General features: G+C 40.1%; 1 protein-coding gene across 1 annotated transcript; it reads left to right on the top strand.

The window, feature by feature from the left end:
* The first annotated feature begins 320 nt into the window (after window positions 1–320).
* LOC108897009 (KICSTOR complex protein SZT2-like) lies at window positions 321–20041 on the top strand. Its single transcript, XM_051068340.1, has 8 exons — window positions 321–368; window positions 3068–3232; window positions 4524–4651; window positions 12401–12579; window positions 15269–15460; window positions 16893–17092; window positions 18586–18751; window positions 19949–20041. The coding sequence occupies exons 1-7, from the start codon at window positions 321–323 to the stop codon at window positions 18694–18696; spliced, it is 1023 nt and encodes a 340-aa protein (XP_050924297.1). The 3' UTR covers window positions 18697–18751; window positions 19949–20041.
* Window positions 20042–21353: the final 1312 nt, after the last annotated feature.

Here is a 21353-nt window from a genome sequence, read left to right on the forward strand (position 1 = left end):
CATGAGCTGTGGCTCACTACCTCAGGCAGAACCTTCTCATCTTCCTGCATGTACCCAAGTACACCGACAGCAACACAGCATGAGCATTACCGTTGGTTTGTTTGATGATGATTCCTGTGATCCATCACACATTTTGCCTTTCTTTACAGTCAGCATTAGAGCCACATGGCTCAAACTGTGGCGTTGGCAGTAGAGGATATAGAATAATGATGATGAAACATGTATTTACCATAACGCTGCATGTGATTACTTCACAAACTGACATTTGACAGTGGTATTTACATGATCGCCCTCTATGTGTGGATAATTTGTGAGCAAACATGGCTCAGTCCCTGCTCTCTAAGGCTGTTGAGGATGGACAGAGAAGAGTGAGGCAGATCATGCATAAATGACAAAACAAGTTCTCCATAACTCCAAAGTGCCTTTGGCTAATCGTGTTGCTTGTGGTGTTATGGGATGAGGCATTTTGGAGCTGGATAGAAGTCAACACAAATGAAGGCCTGAAGTGGTGCCCTGTGCTTTCAGTGGAACAAGTTGGTGACTGATGCTGCTCCACTGCTCTGTGGAAAAACAGCCAGGGCTGGAGATAGTTTTGCTAACATCCTCCACTACACCTCTGAGTGTGGGATGGTTCACCAGCTGACCATTTGTTACCTCCTTTGTCTTTAGAGTTTTATAAAGTGGGGTTATGAGTATTCTTTAACAAATTTCATTTAAGTGTGCTTTTGAACAGCTGATATAAATGGGAAATAGTGCTGCACACATGATCTTTTCTTGTCAGCCCAGGGTGTACACACTGTACAATGTTGTTGTGGAGACAACAGTCTTGATTTTTGATGCTGAGGCTGAAATCAGTGTTTGAGAGTGTGGGACTGAGTGGCAGAAAACAACAGTATGTTAGTATGTCCCTCAGTGCTGTCTGTGGTTCTCAGCTCCAGGCTCACTGATTCTGACCGAGGATACAAATCTTTGAAAAGACAGATATATACGGATAGAAATGTACCATGCTGATGTATTGGCTGTGCCTATTATTTATGTAAGGATATATTTTCTTGTGTTATAGCATTGTGAGTGTGATAAAATGTACCCATGCTTTTATTAGAAGCATTTAATTACATGTTATACATTACTATGCAAAAGTTCAAGTTCAGTTTTGATTGTAATTTTCACACATACAGTATATATGTCAGACCATCTGCTACAGGACGTGTCTCTGAAGATCGCTGTTAATGACTCTGACTGTGTGTTTGGGCTCGCTGCTGCAGAATGAATCTGGGACAGAACAGACACCTCCCTGATGGGACTGATGATGGAGAAGAATTTAAACATGCAAAGTAAAATGCCTGCACAGTGCTGCAGGGATAATTCACAATGTAGTAAACAAATAGAGTCATTATAGATAATTGCACATGCAGCATGGGGTTAACTGTAGTCACGCTTATTGTATAACTAATTTCATTAGCTTTACAGTTGCCTATCCACAAAGCTTTATGTTCATAAATTACACTAATTATATGACCAGTAGCAGTAACATACCACAGGTGTAGTTCTGTTTAGAATAATATAAATAGGATCAGACAGGCTAGTTGTTCAAACCAATCTTGAAGCCATCATCAGTTTCTGTGTGTGCGTTCACTCCAGACAATCAGCCAGTGTCATGTCGTCACCATGAAAGCAAGTTGCCACTGTCGGTCACTGACATGATAATATTATCACTGTTGCTAGTTGCAAGATTTGCTGCAGCAGGATGCTGTTCCTCCATTGATGCCTTGATGGCGCTGTTGTACTTGGAATATCTCCCTGTCTTAAATCGGGGTTACATCAGTGCTTTCTCAGAAACACAACTCATTCAAATCTTTGTTCTTTCCACTCACTGTAGTTTGAACTCGCCGTCTTTATTTTGCAACAGACTGGATGGCTATGAAAACCCTCTTTGAAGTGTGTATGTGTGTGTACACCACCAGGGTCTCTGTAGTCAGCAGAGGAAAATACTGGAATAAGAAGAAGACACTGCACCTCCTGAAGCATTGATAAATCATTTATGCAGTCAGTTATTATAATCTTCCTATCAATACACCACACAGTGGTGAGCAGAAGCATTTTAACAGTTTTATTTATAATTGAATATGAAAGTTTGTTCTTGACTTGAGATATATAAAAGTAATTTACTGAGTAGCTTTTCCCCAGAGCTTTCAGCCACATCTCATGGTCTGTTTGTTCAGTTGTGACGACAACTAAGTTATCTTCATACTCTGCTGAGGAAGTCTTTGAGATACTGATGAAAGCTCCATAAAATAGGAAGTGGGTCGTGGATCTTGAGTTACATTTCCCCATAAATTTATTACAAATGATTAAAAACTGAAAGAGCTGTTTGCTCAGAAGGCCAAAAAGGGAGAATAACATTCCTCCTCACTTCCTTTTTGTGTGTGCGTCCTGTCAATTGCGTGTGACAGTAAATTGCAGATGTCAACAGAAAAAAAAAATCTGAACCCAAGATCTGCTCTCTAGCTCTCACCTGTAGTCCACCTGTTGTCATGTAACCAGATTCCATACTCTAGTTCAGAACATCTAGTCTCACACCTTTGCACACCTGGCCCAGTTGGACTGTTTGTTTCTGATTCTGCCACTGGGACTGTCCACTGAGCACGTCACCTGAAGCTTACTGAGGCCTTTCATCATTGAATTCATTCACATTCTTTAATGTGAGCGTGTGTGTATTTGCGGCCTGAGGCTGATAGAGGGGTGTTTTTTCATCTCCTGTTCAGGCCAGAGATCACAGACGAACTGGTTAAAGTTCTGCGGAAGCCTGGATGAAACCACTTTGGACATCATCACTGTCATGCTCGTCAGGAACTGCAAGTTGACCCAGCTGATGTGGAGGTAAACTGCTCTTTTTTTGTCCACTGAAATTTTCAGCGGGGAAATAATTAGAAGAAGTTAGTCAGAAGTTCTGTGTATGTGGACCTGTGTAGTTCAGTGAGCAAATTGCTTACACTTTTTTTTAATGTTTCCATTTGTATGCGCTCATGTTACTGAAAATTGCCTTCTCTAAATGTTATCTGGTCAGTTCATCCAGCCATCAGGGTCTCCGGCCACTGAGGTGATGACCTTCAGCCTCCCACAGTACTGTCTACCCTGGCTGTCTGCTGTGGCTCACTACCTCAGGCAGAACCTTCTCATCTTCCTGCATGTACCCAAGTACACCGACAGCAACACAGCGCACCATTTCAAGGTACAAACCAGGCTGACTTCTCTCAGTACGTGTAATGTGTGTAATGTACATGATATGGTTGTAAAGAACCTGACAGTTTAACCAAATGATCTAAACCATTTCATTTGTGCTTGTCAGACACAATAGCTCACCGAAGTAGCGGGCTAGCTGGCTGGCTTGCTCACTTGCAAACAATATTCCAAAGACATATTAGAAGTAATAAATGCTGTCTTGTAAGTATTCACTAACCGTGACTCTTTAGTGGCGCAATATATGTTCTATAAAATTAGATTGGTGAAGAAGGCTGAATATCTCTATGACAACATCCTGACACATACCATGACTGCCAATGGATGACAGACCAGCACAGTCCCTCTGCTTTTCTTTTACAATTTGTTCATTTTGTAGATTTTTAACCAGGAGTGCTCAGAGAAGCTGCACAGAACAGACGGCTCTGAAAAAAGATGCTGGATGCAGGCTTTTCCTCTAGGATGTGGCAGCACATTCTCTCTCCTTATTGGCAACAATTTAAAAAAAAAAAAAAAACTCTGAATGGACACACACCTCAAGTATAGAAATGATGGTTTCTCCAAATGTCTGTCCAGTGTAGGTTAGCACTGTCAAGATGTTTTGCCTTTTGTCACATGTACAGTTTGCATGTCAAAGGTCACCAACAAAGATTTATTTGGATTCGCTTCCTCTCCATGCAACTCCATTAGAATTAACAGATTTTGCTGTTTTAAATGCTGGTTGTCCAGAGGCAATAGTTTTGGAATATTTTTATATGCATTACTGATGCAAATTAAATGAGAAGATATCTTTGCATCACCTTTGGAGTTAGCACCAGGAGTCAATTACTCTTTATCTCATGCATGATCCTAGAAATTATTGCTGCTTGCCCAGTGTCTTAGCTTTGAGTGGTCAATGCGAGTAGAAATGCGCTATGTAAGTGTAGTCCATTTACCATTTTTCTTTTTTTTTGGGGGGGGGGGCAGAGTAATTCAAATCTAAACTAAACAGTCAGTCTACAGACTTCTCTAAGTCCTTCAACCACTTTGTTGTCTTGTAAAATTACTGCAGCTTGCAAACCAAAATGGCCCCCTGCACTGATATATGACAGTTACAAACAGCTCTGTTTAAGTAATCTGGATTAAAAATGAATAAATCCTAGATATTGGAGGCTCCCAGCTCTGCAAAACTGTGGCAGATATGAAAATCATTTTGACAAGTCTCATTGTGATGTATGAAATAACTGCTGACTTGTATGGTTTGAGTTTCCAGGGGCTGATTTGCTCTCCTGCTCTTTCTGCAGCACTACTTTCATCTGAGCAGTGACTTGGCTGACGGCAATATCTACCTCTACAATAAACCTGGAGGCCAGGGGACTGGAGGCAAAGGTAATCACATTCCCCCAGCCCAGGGCTCAGTCTTCACGTGTCTGTGTGTGTGTTTCCATTTCCAAAATTGAAAAAAAGAAAAAGATGGAAGTACAACTTTAAAGGCGTTGAGGGGTTAAGACTTCAGGTCAGAATCAGGTTTACTACACGCTAGAGAATGCACTATGGCAAACACTGTCCTCACAAAGATAGAAGGACGTGTGTGTGTGTGTGTGTTGCGTGTGTGTGTGTGTGTGTGTGTGTGTGCGTGTGTGTGTGTGTGTGTGTGTGTGTGTGTGTGGTGGAGCGAGAGAGAGAAAGAGAGGGGAAAGAAATGTTTAGTTACTACAGTGCCTTAAATATAAGATAAGACGACCCTAATAGATTACAACCTTACAACCTTCTTGAAGAAACATGTAGCATGTAACATGTATCCATAGATTCTACATACATGTTAATGCTGAAAAGATAAGTTATGAAACCGTTAATTAGCTACTCTGATTAAAAAAATAATTTTTAAATAATGAAACCCAAACACTGGTTGTGAGTATTTACTGACATCTTGATAAACTCATCTCTTTAGGTTTTGGACATCTAGTCGGAGTCTTAAAACATGTGTTGAACCACATTGTTATTTAAAATTCATCATAATCTCTGGACTTTTATATTCAAGGCCAGTTAATCAAAAATACTCCTTTTTAGTTGTGTTGCTGCTGTATTTTCAAACTCCAATGTTTGGGATAGATGACATTAAAAATGCAAAAGTGGGACAAACTATGACATGTTATGTGTTATTTGGAAGGCAAGTGAGGAAAACAAAAAAAGAGTTGGTATTGTTCTCTGTGGGACCTGCTTAATATCTGCCAAAACAGCTCTGACCTATCGGGGCATGGACAGGGGACCTCTGAGGGTGTACTGAGGTGTCTGGCACTGGGGACATTGACAACAGATATTTTGGGTCCTGTTGGTTGTGGGGGTGGGGCCTCCATGGATCTGGCTTGTTCATCCCACAGATGCTGGATATATATACAGTCATATGAAAAAAGAAATACACCCTCTTTGAATTCTATTGTTTTACGTATCAGGACATAATAAAAATCATCTAGTGATTAACAGGTTTTAAAATTAGGGTAAATACAACCTCAGATGAACAACAACACATGACATATTACATCATGTTATTATTTATTTAACACAAACTAGGCCAAAATGCAAACTGCTTCCATAGGAATAAAGAGTGTAAATAGGAGCCAGGTGCTGCTAATCAAATTCCCTTGATTAATTGATCATCAGCAGGTGTGAGAACCCCTGTAAAAGCAAGAGTTTTGGCAGTTTTGCTGCTCTGGATGCATTCAGGTATGTGTTAACACAATGCCAAGCAGGAAAGACATCAGCAAGCCAGGAAGGATTATAAAGCCATTTCCAAACAATTTGAAGTCCATCACTGTACAGTGAGACAGATTATTGACAGTGGAAAACATTCAAGACAGTTGCCAATGTTCACAATAGTGGACATCCAGCAAATTCACCTCAAGATCAGACGCTACAGTTAGCATGTTAATTGTTAAAGTTCCTGACAGTACAATTAGAATAAGAACAAGTATGTCTTGTTTGGAAGAGTTGCCAGGAGAAAGCCTGTTCTCTCTAAAAAGAACATGGCAGCACGCTTAGGATTGCAAAGTTGCATCCGAACAAACCACAAGACTCCTGGAACAATGTTTCTTTGCACAGAAGAAAAGCAAAGTTTGACCATAAATCACCAGCACCACATTTGGTGAAAACCAAAAACAGCATATCAGCACAAACACCTCATACCAACTGTCAAGCATGGTGGTAGAGGGCTGATGATTTGAGCTTGCTTACAGCCACAGGATCTGAGCACCTTGCAGTCACTGAGTCAAACATGAACTCCTCTGTAAACCAAAGTATTCTAGAGTCAAATGTGAGGCCATCTGTCTGACAGCTAAAGCTTCGCCCCGAATTGGGTCATGTGACAGTTCAATGATCCCAAGCACAGCAGCAAATCTACAACAGAGTGGCTGAAAAAGAACAGAATCAAGGTGATTCAATGGCCCAGTCAAAGTCCAGACCTTAACCCAAATGAAATGCTGTGGCGGGACCTTAAGTGCATAAACAAATGCTTGCAAACCTCAATGAACTGAGGCAACGCTGTAAAGAAGAGTGGGCCAAAATTCCTCCATAACGATGTGAGAGACTGATTAAGTCAGACAGAAAACCATTACTTCAAGTTATTGCTGCCAAAAGGTGGTTCTACGAGCTACTGAATCATGGGAGAGTACTTAGTTTTTCACACTTGGTTTCTCCAATTTGGCTTCATTTTTGTTAAATAAATAATGACACAGTGGAATCTGTTGTGTGTTGTTTTATACCTCAGTACATCACTATATTACGCTTTAGATACGTAGATATTAGTTAAGTAGTTAAGTAAGATTTACTGGAAACCTTAACCTCATGTTTATCACTGGCTCCTCTCTCCTGTTGTTAAAATGTTAATGTGGAGCTAGTATGTTATCATAGGATATGCTGACAGTTTCATTTCCTATTTATAACCACCACATTAAATTCAGAACACACTTTTCTCTCTGGCATAACAGAAACTCCTACACTCTTCCTCTCTTCACTATTCACACACTAATTTCTTTGATGAGCATCAGCACATAGATTTTCCTGAGGTGACTTTCTCTTTCTGCCTCTTCTCACTGTGCACCAAACCTCATGCTTAGGCTTTTAACAAGACACTGCACATATTTATCTGTCAGTTGATATTGGCCTTCTTGTTGCCCTCAGTGTTATTCTCAGGCATGCGTTTGCATTGAGATTGCCAGCCTAATTTGCTCTCTCACCACGGACCTGTCGTTGCAGGAAAGTGAGAGTAGTCTTGTTCATTAAATCTGGTTTGCAGACAGCTGTACAAACAACACACAAGTGCAGCTTACCTCTGCAGAGAGACTGCGTGTGACTTGTCACTTAACTCATGAATGTGAGGTGGACAGTCAGTGCAGTAGGTCATTCCATAGTTGTTGGTTGGTTTACGTAGTGTTAACAGCACGTTGTCTAAATGCATGCTTTTATGTGAATCAAAATGAAATGAAGTTCATCTAAGTTCTCTGTTGTGTCACATTCCCTCTCCATGTATTTCCCTTACATTTGGAAATGATCAGTTCCATTTCATATTGCAGCACTCTCCCATTAATTGATATGCTAAAGTCATCTGCTGGCATTTGAAGTCAGTTAAAGGGGAGTGCTGCTGCTGGAATTTTCTCTGTGACTAAAAAGCTACCTGGTTCAATGTGAAGCTTTGGCTGTGGAAACTCTGCCACCTTTCAACAGGCTACCAAAGACCAGCTAATTATGGATATAAATGATCAGTTTACTGAATTAAACCTTGATTATAATTAGGTTTTTTTTTTGTAATATGCTACCTTCAATTGCCATTTTAACTCACAGTTTGGCTCTTATCACAGTGCTACATCTCCATTTGCAGAAATCCACTCATGAATCTGACAACATCTGACCTTTTCTTTAACATTTGTAAAGGTTTTCTGGCAGGTCTGCTGTTTACCACACTACTGCTGCAGTTTTGCTCTGCTTCCAGCAGCAGTAACTGGTAGCTATCTTTAAAAAGACATCGCTGCGACTGTCAAATCATAAACATTGACGCTGACGTGTAGACTTTGTTCCTTGCTCCTGTATTCATTTGACCTGATGTCTAACTACTTTTAAATTGCTGTGTGTAGAAGCTCTGATCCATCTCATTAGTTTCAGTGGCTAAGGAACAAGGTGCTTAAATTACACGATGCTACCTGATCCGTGCTGCTCAGTGTGTAAAATAACTGAGGCAGTGTTGTGGCCAATTGAGCTAATTAATGAAGTGTTTTGTAATGACTCCCAGCTTAAGGTAAATATGTCTAGATCTAGAGTGATGAGAATGTTGTTCTTCAAGACCAATATATATAATCGCAAACCTTGACTGTGACATGACAGGAAACACTATGATCATATGTTGAGAGATGAAGAGAAGCAATGAGAAGCAGAAGAGGGCTGTTGTAGGGTGATGACACATAAGAGCTATGGTTTCAAGATGAAGATGTCTTTGACATTTGAGAGGAAAAATGTGAAACACATGCACAGCTGACCCTAGCTTACAAGATAAGGAGAGACAGTTATTAGCAGTAGTGTTAAATAATGACATCCAGTCATTCAGCATCTACACTGACTGATGTTGACCTTTGAGTTAAGTTTTTAACCTGTTGAGTGTGCTACAGCTGACTAGTTAATCGGTGATCTCTGACATTAACATCACACTTTTACTTGGTGAATGTTTGCTTCGTAGCTCACTCAGCAAGTCAAGGTGTTGTCCAAGATAAGACCATGCCTGAAGGTAATGTTAATGTTGGTTGTTGCTTAAGCCCATGGCTCTTCTTGTGTTGTATCTCAGGCTGTTAGTCACTGAAGGCTGATTAAAGACCAATGTGTTACTGCTTAATGCAATGCAGTTTCAAATGAAATAAAAATACTTACGTCAGTGTATGTGGATGTAGTCTTTGCTGTAACAATTCCTTTGGTCCATACTGGCTATGAAGTGATGTACTGTGCTGCAACTCCACAGTTAACCAACGCTCCTCTTTCTTTGCAAAAAATGCATCTCAAATTTCAGTTAAAAGTAATAAGAAGCTTAAGCAGGCTAAGATAGCCAAAACAACTGGACATCCTCTGAGGGTACAGTGTCTTTAGTATAAGAATCTCTTATGCATTTCTCCAGATTATGTTTCCTTGCTGAGCTTTTGTGGAGGGAAACATTATGCTCATCTTTAGCAGATTTGTTGTTAGAACTGGCATGACACTCGAGGTTCTTAGTCAAGCAAAGTTGACTGCTGCAGTGTTTTTGTTGTCCATTTTACTGCCCACTATACAGAGGTTATCTGTAAACTGGCTGTTAGTGTCCACAGAGGGTGTTTGGGTATGAAATGTGTCTGTATGTGGTGATAGCCTTGACCTTAGGCTGATGTCAGAACTTACTTGTAACTCCAGTTCTTTACTTTATTTCCTTTATTTCCTAATTTTTTTCATATTGTCTTTGTATGATCATGAATTGGTCTCTAAACAGTGAGGTTCAGTACAAACATGCATATATGAGAAATTGGTGGAAATGGAAGAAAAGCACAGTACACATGGGAGTACTCATAAAAATGCATGCAGACTCCTCACACAAAGATTCTGTGAGCATTTGAGCCTATGACCTTGCTATGAGGCTGCCCCCTGCTTGGAGTTTATTGGTATTAAATTGGACTAGAAGTGAATAACTATGCTGGTACATCCCTAATGCTGTTCTGTGGGTGTCTCTAATGTTGGTCCCAGGTACCATGTCGGAGCTGGTTCAGCAACTCTTCCCACCTTCTCAGTTTAAAGGTACCACCACATGTCTCCTTCTGCCCCCTACAACCTTTCACAGCCATTGTGTTGAGTGAAGCCCATGCTGCTGCTGGCCCTGTGTTTTCTGCTCCTCGCGTTCTTTTCTTCATGGCATTTCTTTGCAGTGCTGTACCTCCTTCAGTTAAGGCTTCTCTCAGCATACACATTTTTATTTAACTGTGTTCATCTTTGAGTTGCCTTTAGAGTTGGCTTGGACCTCCCAGGTGCATGATGTGTGGTGTTACAGGTGTTTGAGCCAGTGTTTCTCTGCTGTGGACCTTACTGTAGATTTGTTTTGTAACACTGACTCCTGCCTCAAAAAACATGACACAACCACAACATATATTTTAATCACACTGAAAATAGAAGACCACAGTGGAAGTATTTCATCTCATGAGGCAGAAATATTTTGAGCTTACTCTACTTATTTCCTTTGGACATTAAGGCTTGTTGGATAACCCCAATGTAGAATTAAATATATTTCTCTTGAATGTGATGTCCTAAAGAACCTAAACATAGATCATCTTTGTTTTTAGTAGTGCAGCAGTATTTGTATTTTTTATGTTATTTTTATTCCTCTGCCAAGCGTTTTTTATTTATCAACCTTTTCTGAAAATGTCACCTTGTGTTCATATACGTTATAGGAATGGGCCTGCATAACCTCAGAGTGATAGAGTAACTGTCTCAGTGCTGGACAATAGCAGCCTTGAGTCACATATTGAGTTCCATCACTTTTAGTCTGCCCATTAAGGCTGTGTTGTTGCAATCATCAGCCTCAATTTCTGGGTTGACACGGTCAGTCATCATGAACAACCACTTACTAAGATAGCATGGGATAGATGGAACATGCTCCGATGGATTCACAAACACTAAACTCAAACTGTCAAGAAAAGTAGCCGTCCTCACTTGGAACTGCAAAAAAAGAAAACTCTCAAGCACATCACAAGCACAGAATTGTCCGTTTAGAGAAGTTCATTCTCTTTGATACTGTGTTGAGACTAGAACTCAGCTTGAGCTATTTAGACTAATAAAGCTGTAGCAGCAGCATCAAGCTGCCGAGCTTCCCCTGTGAGGAATCACTGTGAGCAGTGAGTTTGCTCGTGAATCCAAAAATACATTTGTAGTTCTTTCACATAGAGTTCAAATTTAGAGAACTTTACCATGGGCTGGATATTTGCACCATTTTTAGATGTTTTAGTTGGTTAAGTAGTCTCATAGCCCAGTATATATTTTAGATGGTGTTTTGACCATTAGGCCCTGGAGCCATCATTAATCCACTGAGCCCCTCTGACTGAGCCCTCTCTCTTCTATATTGATGTTAACTTGTTCAAATTCAAGCTGTGACCAGTCATTGTAATGAAGTATCCAGTATTTTATTTCAGTTCCCTGAAGAACAAATACATGTGTAACTGTCCAAATACTTACTGTTGGGACTGTATGTCAGTATTGTGTTTTCATATTTGCTCTGTAACGTGCCACTGAAAACAGCCTTATGTGTCCACATCGGCACAGTTGTCATAGGTTGCTCTAGTGACACTTAGACTACTATATGATTTGGGCTTTTGTCTTGAAGAACCTCTCCCCTGCTGTCCTAATGCGCTGGTGATGATGTTTCATCATCCAATGATGGAGTCTCAAACATTTTAACAATTTGTGTGCAATCAGTTCAGCTCACTGTAATGACCACACTCAAAGTGATTTCTGTGGCTTGCTGTGCTAGTAATGTTCAAATAACTCTTCCATATCAGCAATATTTGCTGAGAAGCCTCTTTCTCTGACGTTTGTAATAGTGCAGCTTCCTTCTAATTGTGGATGGACATACGATGTTGTCTTTGAAATAGCAAAGCTGATTTGTATTTTTCAGCTATGTCTCAGTCTCAAGATGTCCACCCCCTTCCATGCATGGTGCTGCTTAGTGCTTACTCATTGTGTGCAATAATAGCCAGTACCATGTCAAAGCTAACACATCAAGCAAGACTGTCTCATGCAAGCCGTGTTAAAAGGCAGCTGTACTTTCTGGTGAAGCGTGTCCACAGCTGTGGTGATGAACTGAAGCATCAAAAGATCAAAAATGTATCCTGACACTCCCCTTTTCACTGTCACTAACTCTGCTGTGTTCATTTTAAACCTGTGCTGCTGTGACAGAGCAGAAGGATAAGATGACTAACCATGGCAATTAAAACAAAATATAATATTTTCCAGGTATAGTAAAGGACATTTTACTCCATGGTAGTATGAAAATTACTTCATTGTCAATTATCTTTTTGTAATTGTGGAAGACAGCAAATTATTTGTGACTGGGGAGGCAGTAGAAATTGAAAATCTACTGAGCTCTACAGATGTTCATTGTTCAGTCTAACACACTGTCCTGCTCTCTTAGGTATCGCCTGCATCGCCCTCTCATTCATCGATGCCCATGGTCGTCCCCTTCAGGTTCCAACTCAGGACTGTGCCTCCCTGCAGAGGTCAGAGCACGGCACCACCCCCTACACCCCGACCATTTTGATCAGCTGACCACTGTGGTTAAAGTGGACTCCATCACTGTCAGCTCAGGTACAGGTAAACACATCACAGAGCAACTGAGCTAGAATGAATTTGGCCTGAGTTGTGATATGGTTACTGGTTCTTGGTGGGGTGGTTAGGTTAGATAGAGGGTAAGGTTACAGTTATATGAGGAGTTCATCACACATAGGAAGTACCAAAACAAAAGTCAGGGCAGTTTAATGTACATGAAATGTAGACTAGTTCAAAAGGTATGAGGTTCTATCTGGGGAAAAATGACTTCATTTTCATCAAGTTTATTTGTATGAAGCTAAAAAACACTGGCCAAGTTGGTAAATGTGCTCAGTTTACTGATGATGAGGGTCATGAATTAATGGGGCCTCAGAAATTCAGAAAATGCAAGGTAAAGCAAAAATAAGAAACTCTTTTCTTCACTTCACTCAAATTTTCATCACTAATGATAATGTAAGGTACTGTAGAGTAAACCTTATTGAACCCATGCATGGAAATGAAAGTGTCACAGAAGCAGAGAAGTACAGTTACAGTTACCGCAATACAATGCAATGCACAGCATGAGACTGAAAGTAACCAGCGACCATGGTTGAAGATTAATAAGATGTGTCAGACCTTAACACGGAACAACAGAACTGAATTTAATAAGACAGGCTTGGGATAATGGCATTAGGTGGTGACATAAAATTAATTTATGCAAAATTAAAAAACAACAGTTTACTAAAGCATAGAAGCATATTAGGGGGGAAATATCTCTGGGGGAGACAGAAAAAATCTATACATATGATATCAGGGTGTTGAAATCAAAAATGTTTGGTTACTCCAATTGTTTTTGGAATTGCCATTTATGAAAATTGTCTGTTGCATCTTGTCTATTCATTAAGCAGTCTTCAGCAGTTTAGTGGTACATAAAGTTGGTAGACTGCTGAGATGCAGGTGTGAAAAAAGGGCTAAACTGAAGCAGCAAAATTGCCATACCCTCATTTCTAGTCGTGGGCTAATCACTAACAATGTCAGATTAACTAACATATTTTTCAAAATCCTTCCTTTCCATGAAATTTGGGCTGTGACATGTGATCACAGGCCTCTGTATTTTCACTGTAAGTGTCTTGCTAGCTAAAGTCTGTCCACATTTCAATCAAAATTCAACATGCAAATGAGCTGATCACAGTTTGAGTCAGACCACCTCCACATGTGGTCTAGATGATCTGATTGATTCTGTTTGCTGTGTGTTCCACATGCATCTACACACGTATTTGTAAGTGTTTGGCCTGGTCCAGCTAAGATATTCAGATGCAGATCACATGTTAATACCAGGGTGGGGTCTTAAATTCTCAAAAATCCAAGCTGAAATAATCTCATCTTAAACATTATTTTCTCAGGCTTAAAAAAGCTCCTGTTTTCTTAGGCTGAGTAGAACTAACCATGACCTAGTAAACTGAATCTGATGTGTAAAATCAGTGCATTTCCCCATTAGAATTACAGTCTCATTTTGTAACAAGAATAAGCTTTATGTCATTGGTTATCACATTGTTTAGCCTCTTGAGAATCATATCAACATTAGATTTGATTATGTTACAAGGTTACAGCAAGTCCCAGGAATCATTTTATTGTATAAACGGCACTAATTTAAAAGTGGATTAATTACAGTCATAAACGTCCAGCTACATTATGGGTAACAGTCCAGCTATTAAAGTCTAAATATTAAATGCCCCTAAAATTGACTGAGTAAATCATCCTGGTTAATGAATACAACTCTAATATATGGAGAGATTTTTGCTTCTGGTGGCTAAATTTGTCAATGTGACACTGCATCACAGGGCAATAAATCAAGATTAAATCTTGATCTCTGGGCTTATTAATACAATTGTGTTCATAAAGTGTTAGTTATGCTCTGTTGTTCTTGTTAAAACCAGAAAAAATAGCAAATAAGACTCCAGCTGTTTGGTTGTGGGTCACTGAAAATAAAGCCGTCCAAAACCCGCCCAAATTGTGGTTTTAATTAATTAAAAATTTTCTGTGCAAGGACAATCATCATACATCTCCTCCTCTGTTCTTTTGTATGTTGTTAAAGAAATGCCACCTAAATTATTAAAAGTGTGGATGATGTGGAGTTTTGATGAGAACGCTTCCTGTGGTGGAGAGCAGGATGAAAGCAGCAGAGGACGGACGTTTACACTGGTGCCAGATCACAGAAATCAATCACTCGTGATGTCTAGTTTCTGCTTATCATGAACTTAAATATTAATTTTCATTATCGCCCCTTCTCAGCCTGTATGAGCTAAGTGGAAGAGAAGGTTATGGTTGTGCTGTGTATGTGCAGTGTAATTTGCAGTGTACCCTGTGCTGTTTTTTTAAACATCAATATATCATAGTCAGAATAATCGTGATCCTTCTGGAGGAAAATACATCATGGTGGAGATGATTAATGGCCTATATATCAAGGTATTGTTAATGCTGCTGACCTAATATTAAGACCATTTTTCCCAGAAATCCTGCAACTTCCAGAATTCTGACCCTAAGCCCTAAGTCTGTAATTACTTGTCTTATCTATTTTCAAACCGGGGCATTTCCAGATGCCAGTGATTCCATTTCAGAAACTAAAACAATATTATGTTTTGAGTCAATAGGTATTTGCTCTTTGAAATGTTTTTCTTGCTGTTTTTATACTTCGTCACAGGCAGAGAGTATTAGAACATACTAAGCACCGTTGTGTCTGTGTGTCTTCTAACAGAGCCACAGCTGTATGTACGCTTTGACATCTGGGAACAAGGGAATGTCAGCCCCTTACAGCTGAGCGATAAACTGCAGGGAGCACTGCGCCACGCACTCTGTGACGTCGTGATGGAGATGAGAGTCTTGCCAAATCCTCTTTGTCTGGGGGTGCCATGCCCAGCAACCAAGGCACAGAAAGAAGAGGCTAAAGGTGAGGTCATCATCAAATGGTTATTTGTTTCTCTTTCCTCTGTACTGTTTGGACTTTATACTGTACCTGTTTGTAGTCAAACTGCACATATTATTATGACTTCAAATACACATGTAACATGTTAATGGCTGCGATGGTCTAACAACTTCAGTAGCAGTCTACACTGTCTTTTAAAGTGTTACTGGAGTATGCAGGTCATTTTTCCATCTCACTGAAAAGATATTCTACTGTTTGTACCAGTGTATCACTCTGAACTGGAATTCTGTACAGGTCTAAAACAAAAGTTACGAGTGTAACTACAGTTCTATGAATCCTGGATAACCACCAGAGGTGGTGCTTTAAGTATCTTCTCTCTTGTGCATACCTTGTGCAGGTCGAGTATTTTATATCAATGTTACTTGTGACCTTAGAGAAGTTCTATCATCTGGTGTCATCAGATAATCTGTCCCTACAAGATCTTCTCATGAGCTTACAAAGATTCTGAGTGACTGAATGCTCTGGTGGTCATCTGTGAATCATAGATCCGTAGTTACATTTGTAACTTTGGCTCTGTTTCATCCCTCCTGACCACCAGAGGCGGTGCTTTAGGCACTGGATGGCTAATACCAACAAGGAATCCCCAGTACATACCTTGTGGTTCAGATGCAGCAGAACTTGGAAGAAGGACGATGTTCAGTGTATGTGGGGTGGCAACATTCACTTTGTAGAACCTCTGCAAGATGGGATTGACTCCTGGTGTCCTCCCAACATGTATGTAGCTCCCTCAGATACTGCTCTGAGGGTGGAACAGTGAAGGCAGCACGGGCTGGCCTGCACCTGAAAAAGTCACTAACTGATTTGTCCAGAGAGCCCTGTTCTGAGGAATGGGAGCCACCTCTGAGGTGTGGAAGGCCCCTTCTTTCTCAACATCATGAAAGGGGGTGGCTGAAGCCACTGCTGAGATGACATCCTCATCTGGGAATAATTCAGGCGTGGGCAGGATGAGTGTCTCTGCATCCTCCGCTTCAGCGCCAGTTTCACTGTGAGCTTCCTGCTTTCACTATGAGCCTGGAGAACCACTATTTCACATGTAGTCTTCTACATATCTGTTCTGCCTACTGAACAGTCCAGTGGTTCTGATGTTCGGTCTGGGGCTGCTGACAGGACAGCTGCTTCTGAAGATGAAGTTGGTGTTTGTGTGACCTCTCACATGTGGTGTGAATTTTGTGGAGCTAACAAATTCTCAATTCTTCAGTTCATTTTTTTAAAAGAGCAGCTGTGATGAAGGTATGTTTACAGGCTACAAACCTGAGGTGGTGAGGTATGAACACTGATGTGTGAACAGTCTTCACTTCAGGGTTCTGAATTGTGATACTAGAGGATCAGCCTGCTGTGTTACCAAAAAGTGTGTTTGTTATTGTGTTCTTCATGTCTTTCTAAAATGTGTTTTCAGGACTATTGAATCCTTTGCCTGAGGTGAAAGAAGTGAAGGACAGTCCCAGGCAGCGCAGTGGCTCACGGGTCTTCAAAACCAGCCCTTCTCCCATCACCTTAACCCAAGCTTTGGGGAGCACTCCCATGACAGGGACCAGCACACCCGAGTCCACCACACCCACTGGCAAGAGCACCCGCCGGAGTTTCTGGGACATACTGGTCAGTTCCTGCAGATGTTAAAGGTTTACATTATGAAACTCTGCTCTGTGGAGCCTGATATCCAGCTACATCAGCATTTATTTCAATACCATGTACACAGTGTTGTAAATGGGTTGTATAACTGGGTTAAATAAACACTAGTTATAATGTAACTAGTGGAATAATATTACTTATTGACATTATTCAGTGTTTTCTGTATAGTTCTAATACTCTCTGTCTGTTCTTCATTAAAAAATTAACTGCAACAGACCAAAATGAAAAATTTTGAGTTAAAGAGGTCGGGTACTGCCTTAACATTGTATTTTCAGACGACAAAGTATGGAGCTTCCTGTCCAACAAGAACATTTATTATAAAAAAAAATATATGATTAAATCATTATTCGATCAATAGAAACAGTTGTAATCATGTATCATTCATATATTTCAATAATGCATAAATAATTAAAAGTAAAACATTTTAGAATTATTGTGTTAACCAATGCATTTATCATAATCCATCTGAAAATGTGTTGGTTGCCTGCATTATATTTACAGTTTACACTTTGTAGTTGTTCATAAGTTAGAGTTGGCTCTCTTGAATTTTAGGAGGGGCAGGTGATATATCACCTAAAAACGAAGCTATGTCCAACTCACACAACAACATTTGACCAATGTATTAATTGATTTTAATTAAAACCAGTAAGAGTCTATGATCATCATAGTGGCACACACCAGACTCCATACCAGAAACGACCAGGCTGTCTTATAAACAGACACTTACTCAGCAGCATCTGGAAATGTTAAAGGCTGATGATTTAGGTTGTCTAATTTTTTAGAGCTGGTATAAGAATTTTAGCTTTATCTGCCTTGAGTGGCAGAGTTAGCTGTGAATCTGAGACTCACCACTCCCTCCCTGCGTTTAGTGTGATGCAAGGCTGGTACAGCAGGGTATCATCTGCATAATGATGTAAACTGGTCATATACACTCAGTTTATTAGGTGCATCTAGCTGAAGGTAATGCAGTCTAATACAACAGACCTGCAGTCAGTTCTCTTTCATGAAAGTTAGAATGAACAGTTTGTGTTGAATCTGTGTTGAAGAGGCTGCAGTTTGTAATTCTGTTGAGCTATAATGAATTAACCAAACTATTATTCTATTATTTTGTCCACCCATTAATATCAGTCAGGCTAATCAACAGGCTAAATAACTGTGTAGTTACTCTGTGTAGCAACACAAACTACATCTTTCCAACATAAACTGAAAGGAGGTTTTCCTGACTGTTGGATTAGACTGATGTAGCTTTAGCTAGAAGTACAGTAGCTAATAGTGAGTGAGTGAACTACTTGTGAGTTTTATATATTCTGATTAAGTTTGAATCAATCACTTCAGAAGCACATGTTGATCTGTTTCCTGGTTTTAGACTTTGTTACATATAAGCTTAAATCATCAGATGGAGCCTTGTAGGCTGGTCTTACCACACACACAGCTAAATGTATTCCTTTCCATCCTTGCAGAGTAAGCCAGACTCGTCAGAGCTCGGCAGCCCAAAGACCACTGATGACATAGTGCAAGAAAAAGGGGAGGAGGTCGAGCAGCACGACGAAGACACAAGACAGAGACCATAAAGCAGCAGTGGAGCCAGGACAAGGCTGTGGTTGTGGAGCTGGAGCAGGCCCAGAGGTGGGCTATCACTGGAACTCTAACAGTAACATCTCTGCTTTGGATTCTTACCAGTGAATGCTAAAACTAGAAAGATTTGACTGGAATCACAAAAGACCAACCCCTCTGCCATCAAAAGTCATTTCTAACAGATTCTCAAAGTTAATACTAATGCTATTTAGCACTGGAATGGAAAAAGGGTCAGAAATGCTCATTTAACTCCAAGCCTCTTAGTGGGCAGGCTGTGTATATGTTTGACTGACAGATGAGTCAGTAAGGGGAAAGTCACACAGTGTAACAGATTTGTGCTGGTAACTGTAACTCACAGGCCAAGGACAGACAGTTTTGTTAGCAGTGGTGAAAGATTCAGCATCAGTGTCAAATGATGTGAGAGTGATCTCTGGTAGTGATGAACCACAGAGAAATATCATTTGACTCTGTACTTCCCCTCAGCTTTACACACTGTTTTGATGGCAGCTTATCGTTTTGGTTTTACAGCCTGGAGCTTTACTGTTTTTGTTTTAGTGTGTTATCTGTCCTGTTCTCAGTAGCAGCAGACAGACACAGTTAGAGACCAGCTGGTGAACATAGTGAAGCATTTATCAGTGAAAGAGCCAGAGATTCCACAGCTTGCTGAATGGCCCCCCAGAGGCCATAAACAGTGCTACACAGATTAGCAATTGCATTTTGTATTGCATTTTAACATTTTGTTTTTATTATAATTTTTCAATTTAGCCACCTGTACTGTCCTATTATGAGCACATTTACATTTCACGTTCTGTATAGGAAGTTTATGGGATATGTTTTTATTCTCTGTCTTTAACAGCAGGCCAGGGACAGCAGGTAGAAATCACCTACACTATTACCAACACGGCTGTCCCTTTCAGTAAATCAACCAGAAAACTAACCTCAGCTGGACCAAAATAAAGTCTGTAATTCAGTTTGAGTAGAAATAACTAGAAAGCTATTGAGTGTCCACATTGACAGCACAATGTTATGCAAAGCACTACTATTGCAGTACCATGGTTTAACAGTGTCATGAATTTCCTCCAGAGCAGTATCCTGAAATTGAGTGGTGAAAGCCAGCAGTCTCTCCACCTGGCTGAGAACTCACTGTATTATTGACAGCTAATCAGCAAGCCTTTAAACCACCACAGCTCTGGTCTTAATGCAGTGAAAATTTTAAAACTCCAGTGTGGATGTTTTGTGGCTTTGTAGGAGGCAGGTGTCTCATTTAGAGGAGGGAGATGTGGGCACTTTGCACCCTGTCTACCAGGTTACCTGCCAGCCATGGATCACCTTTATGGCTAAACTTGGTAAGTGTTATTTTATCAAACTAGGGTCAATATGACTTTGAGCTTGTAAAGTGGTGTTCACAAATAATTCAAAATTTGTAGTTCTAAAGCAACCATTGTAACCTATAAAATAAATCTGCACGTGCTGAATTATAGATGCAGTTTTTTTGCTTAAAAAAACACTTTTTTTTTTCACGCTGTCCTTGTGTCACCTCACCACTGGTATCATTTGTTCACAGATTTTATTCAGTCTCTTTTTTTTATTAACAAATACAAAGCTTTTCTACACATGCACAAACTTATTTGACAGCTTTACAAAGGTCAGTTTACATCTCCAAACTGAAGAATGATTTGAACATCACTTCACAAGCTCAAAATCCTTTTCAACCTAATTAATCTATAAATCCATCTTATTTAATTCCCTCATATTTTCTGCCAGAATGTGAAAAATGATTTCAGAAAGACTAGATCTCCTGTCAGTGAAAGGATTTGTGTCCTGTGAGCTGATGCAGCTCTCACTTTGTTTCTGTGTGTTTCTGTTTGCTGATGAACAGGCTGCCCCCTCCATTCAGCAATGCACTGTTGAAATCGCTTCACACTTCCTGCTGCCTTCCATCTTATCAGAGATTGTCAGTTTGGTCAGTTCTCTGGCCAGTGATACAACCGTCAAGGCATTTGAAAAGACGAGGTGAGTTTTTGTGCTGGGAGTTGTGTTGTGAACAGAAAACATTTTCTATGTTTAAGTTGCTTCTTCCTTGTTGACAGTCAAGGCAAACTGCCACATGCATTGTCTCCCACATATAAGCTGAGGAAACATCCTGAAATATAAAGATTTAAGCCTGCCCTTTTTACTTTATGATGTTCTTTGCAACAAGAGGAAACAAATATAGTAGTGCTGTACCTTTTCTGACTTAACTCAAAAAGAGATGGCAGAAACAGAATAAGAATGTCCCAAACAGAGTGTGCAGAGACAGGAGAAACCCTGTGGATATTTGATCTTCTATTTTAGTTTTGTCCACATCTTCACAGACAAGACAATAACTTCACATCACATATTTATTGTCCAGTTTTCTACCATTGATCTGCCTCATCAAACAATACAATAGAAGTTTCTTCCACTCAGTCCAGTTTGACTTTTTTCCCTGACAAACAATAAATGTTTCTGTGGATTCAGATGGTGCAGAGGCAAAATCCTTGAACTCCACCACAGAGACACAAGGTCTCATTCTCACTTGTGGGTACTTCCTCCTCCTTGTTCTGCCAGTCCAACATACAAAAGGACTCATCTGGTGGATGCCAGAGGGGGATTATGTCATTATCACTGCACT

This window comes from Lates calcarifer, unplaced genomic scaffold (assembly GCF_001640805.2).
Source record: "Lates calcarifer isolate ASB-BC8 unplaced genomic scaffold, TLL_Latcal_v3 _unitig_4190_quiver_2774, whole genome shotgun sequence".
NCBI lineage: Eukaryota > Metazoa > Chordata > Actinopteri > Centropomidae > Lates > Lates calcarifer.

Excerpts from the sequence above, each read along its gene's own strand:
- LOC108897009 (XM_051068340.1), top strand. The coding sequence starts at position 321 with ATGGCTCAGTCCCTGCTCTCTAAGGCTGTTGAGGATGGACAGAGAAGA. Across the intron at positions 12,580-15,268 it reads CACTGTCAGCTCAGGTACAG|AGCCACAGCTGTATGTACGC; the intron begins GTAAACACATCA and ends GTCTTCTAACAG. Across the intron at positions 17,093-18,585 it reads GGAGTTTCTGGGACATACTG|AGTAAGCCAGACTCGTCAGA; the intron begins GTCAGTTCCTGC and ends CCATCCTTGCAG.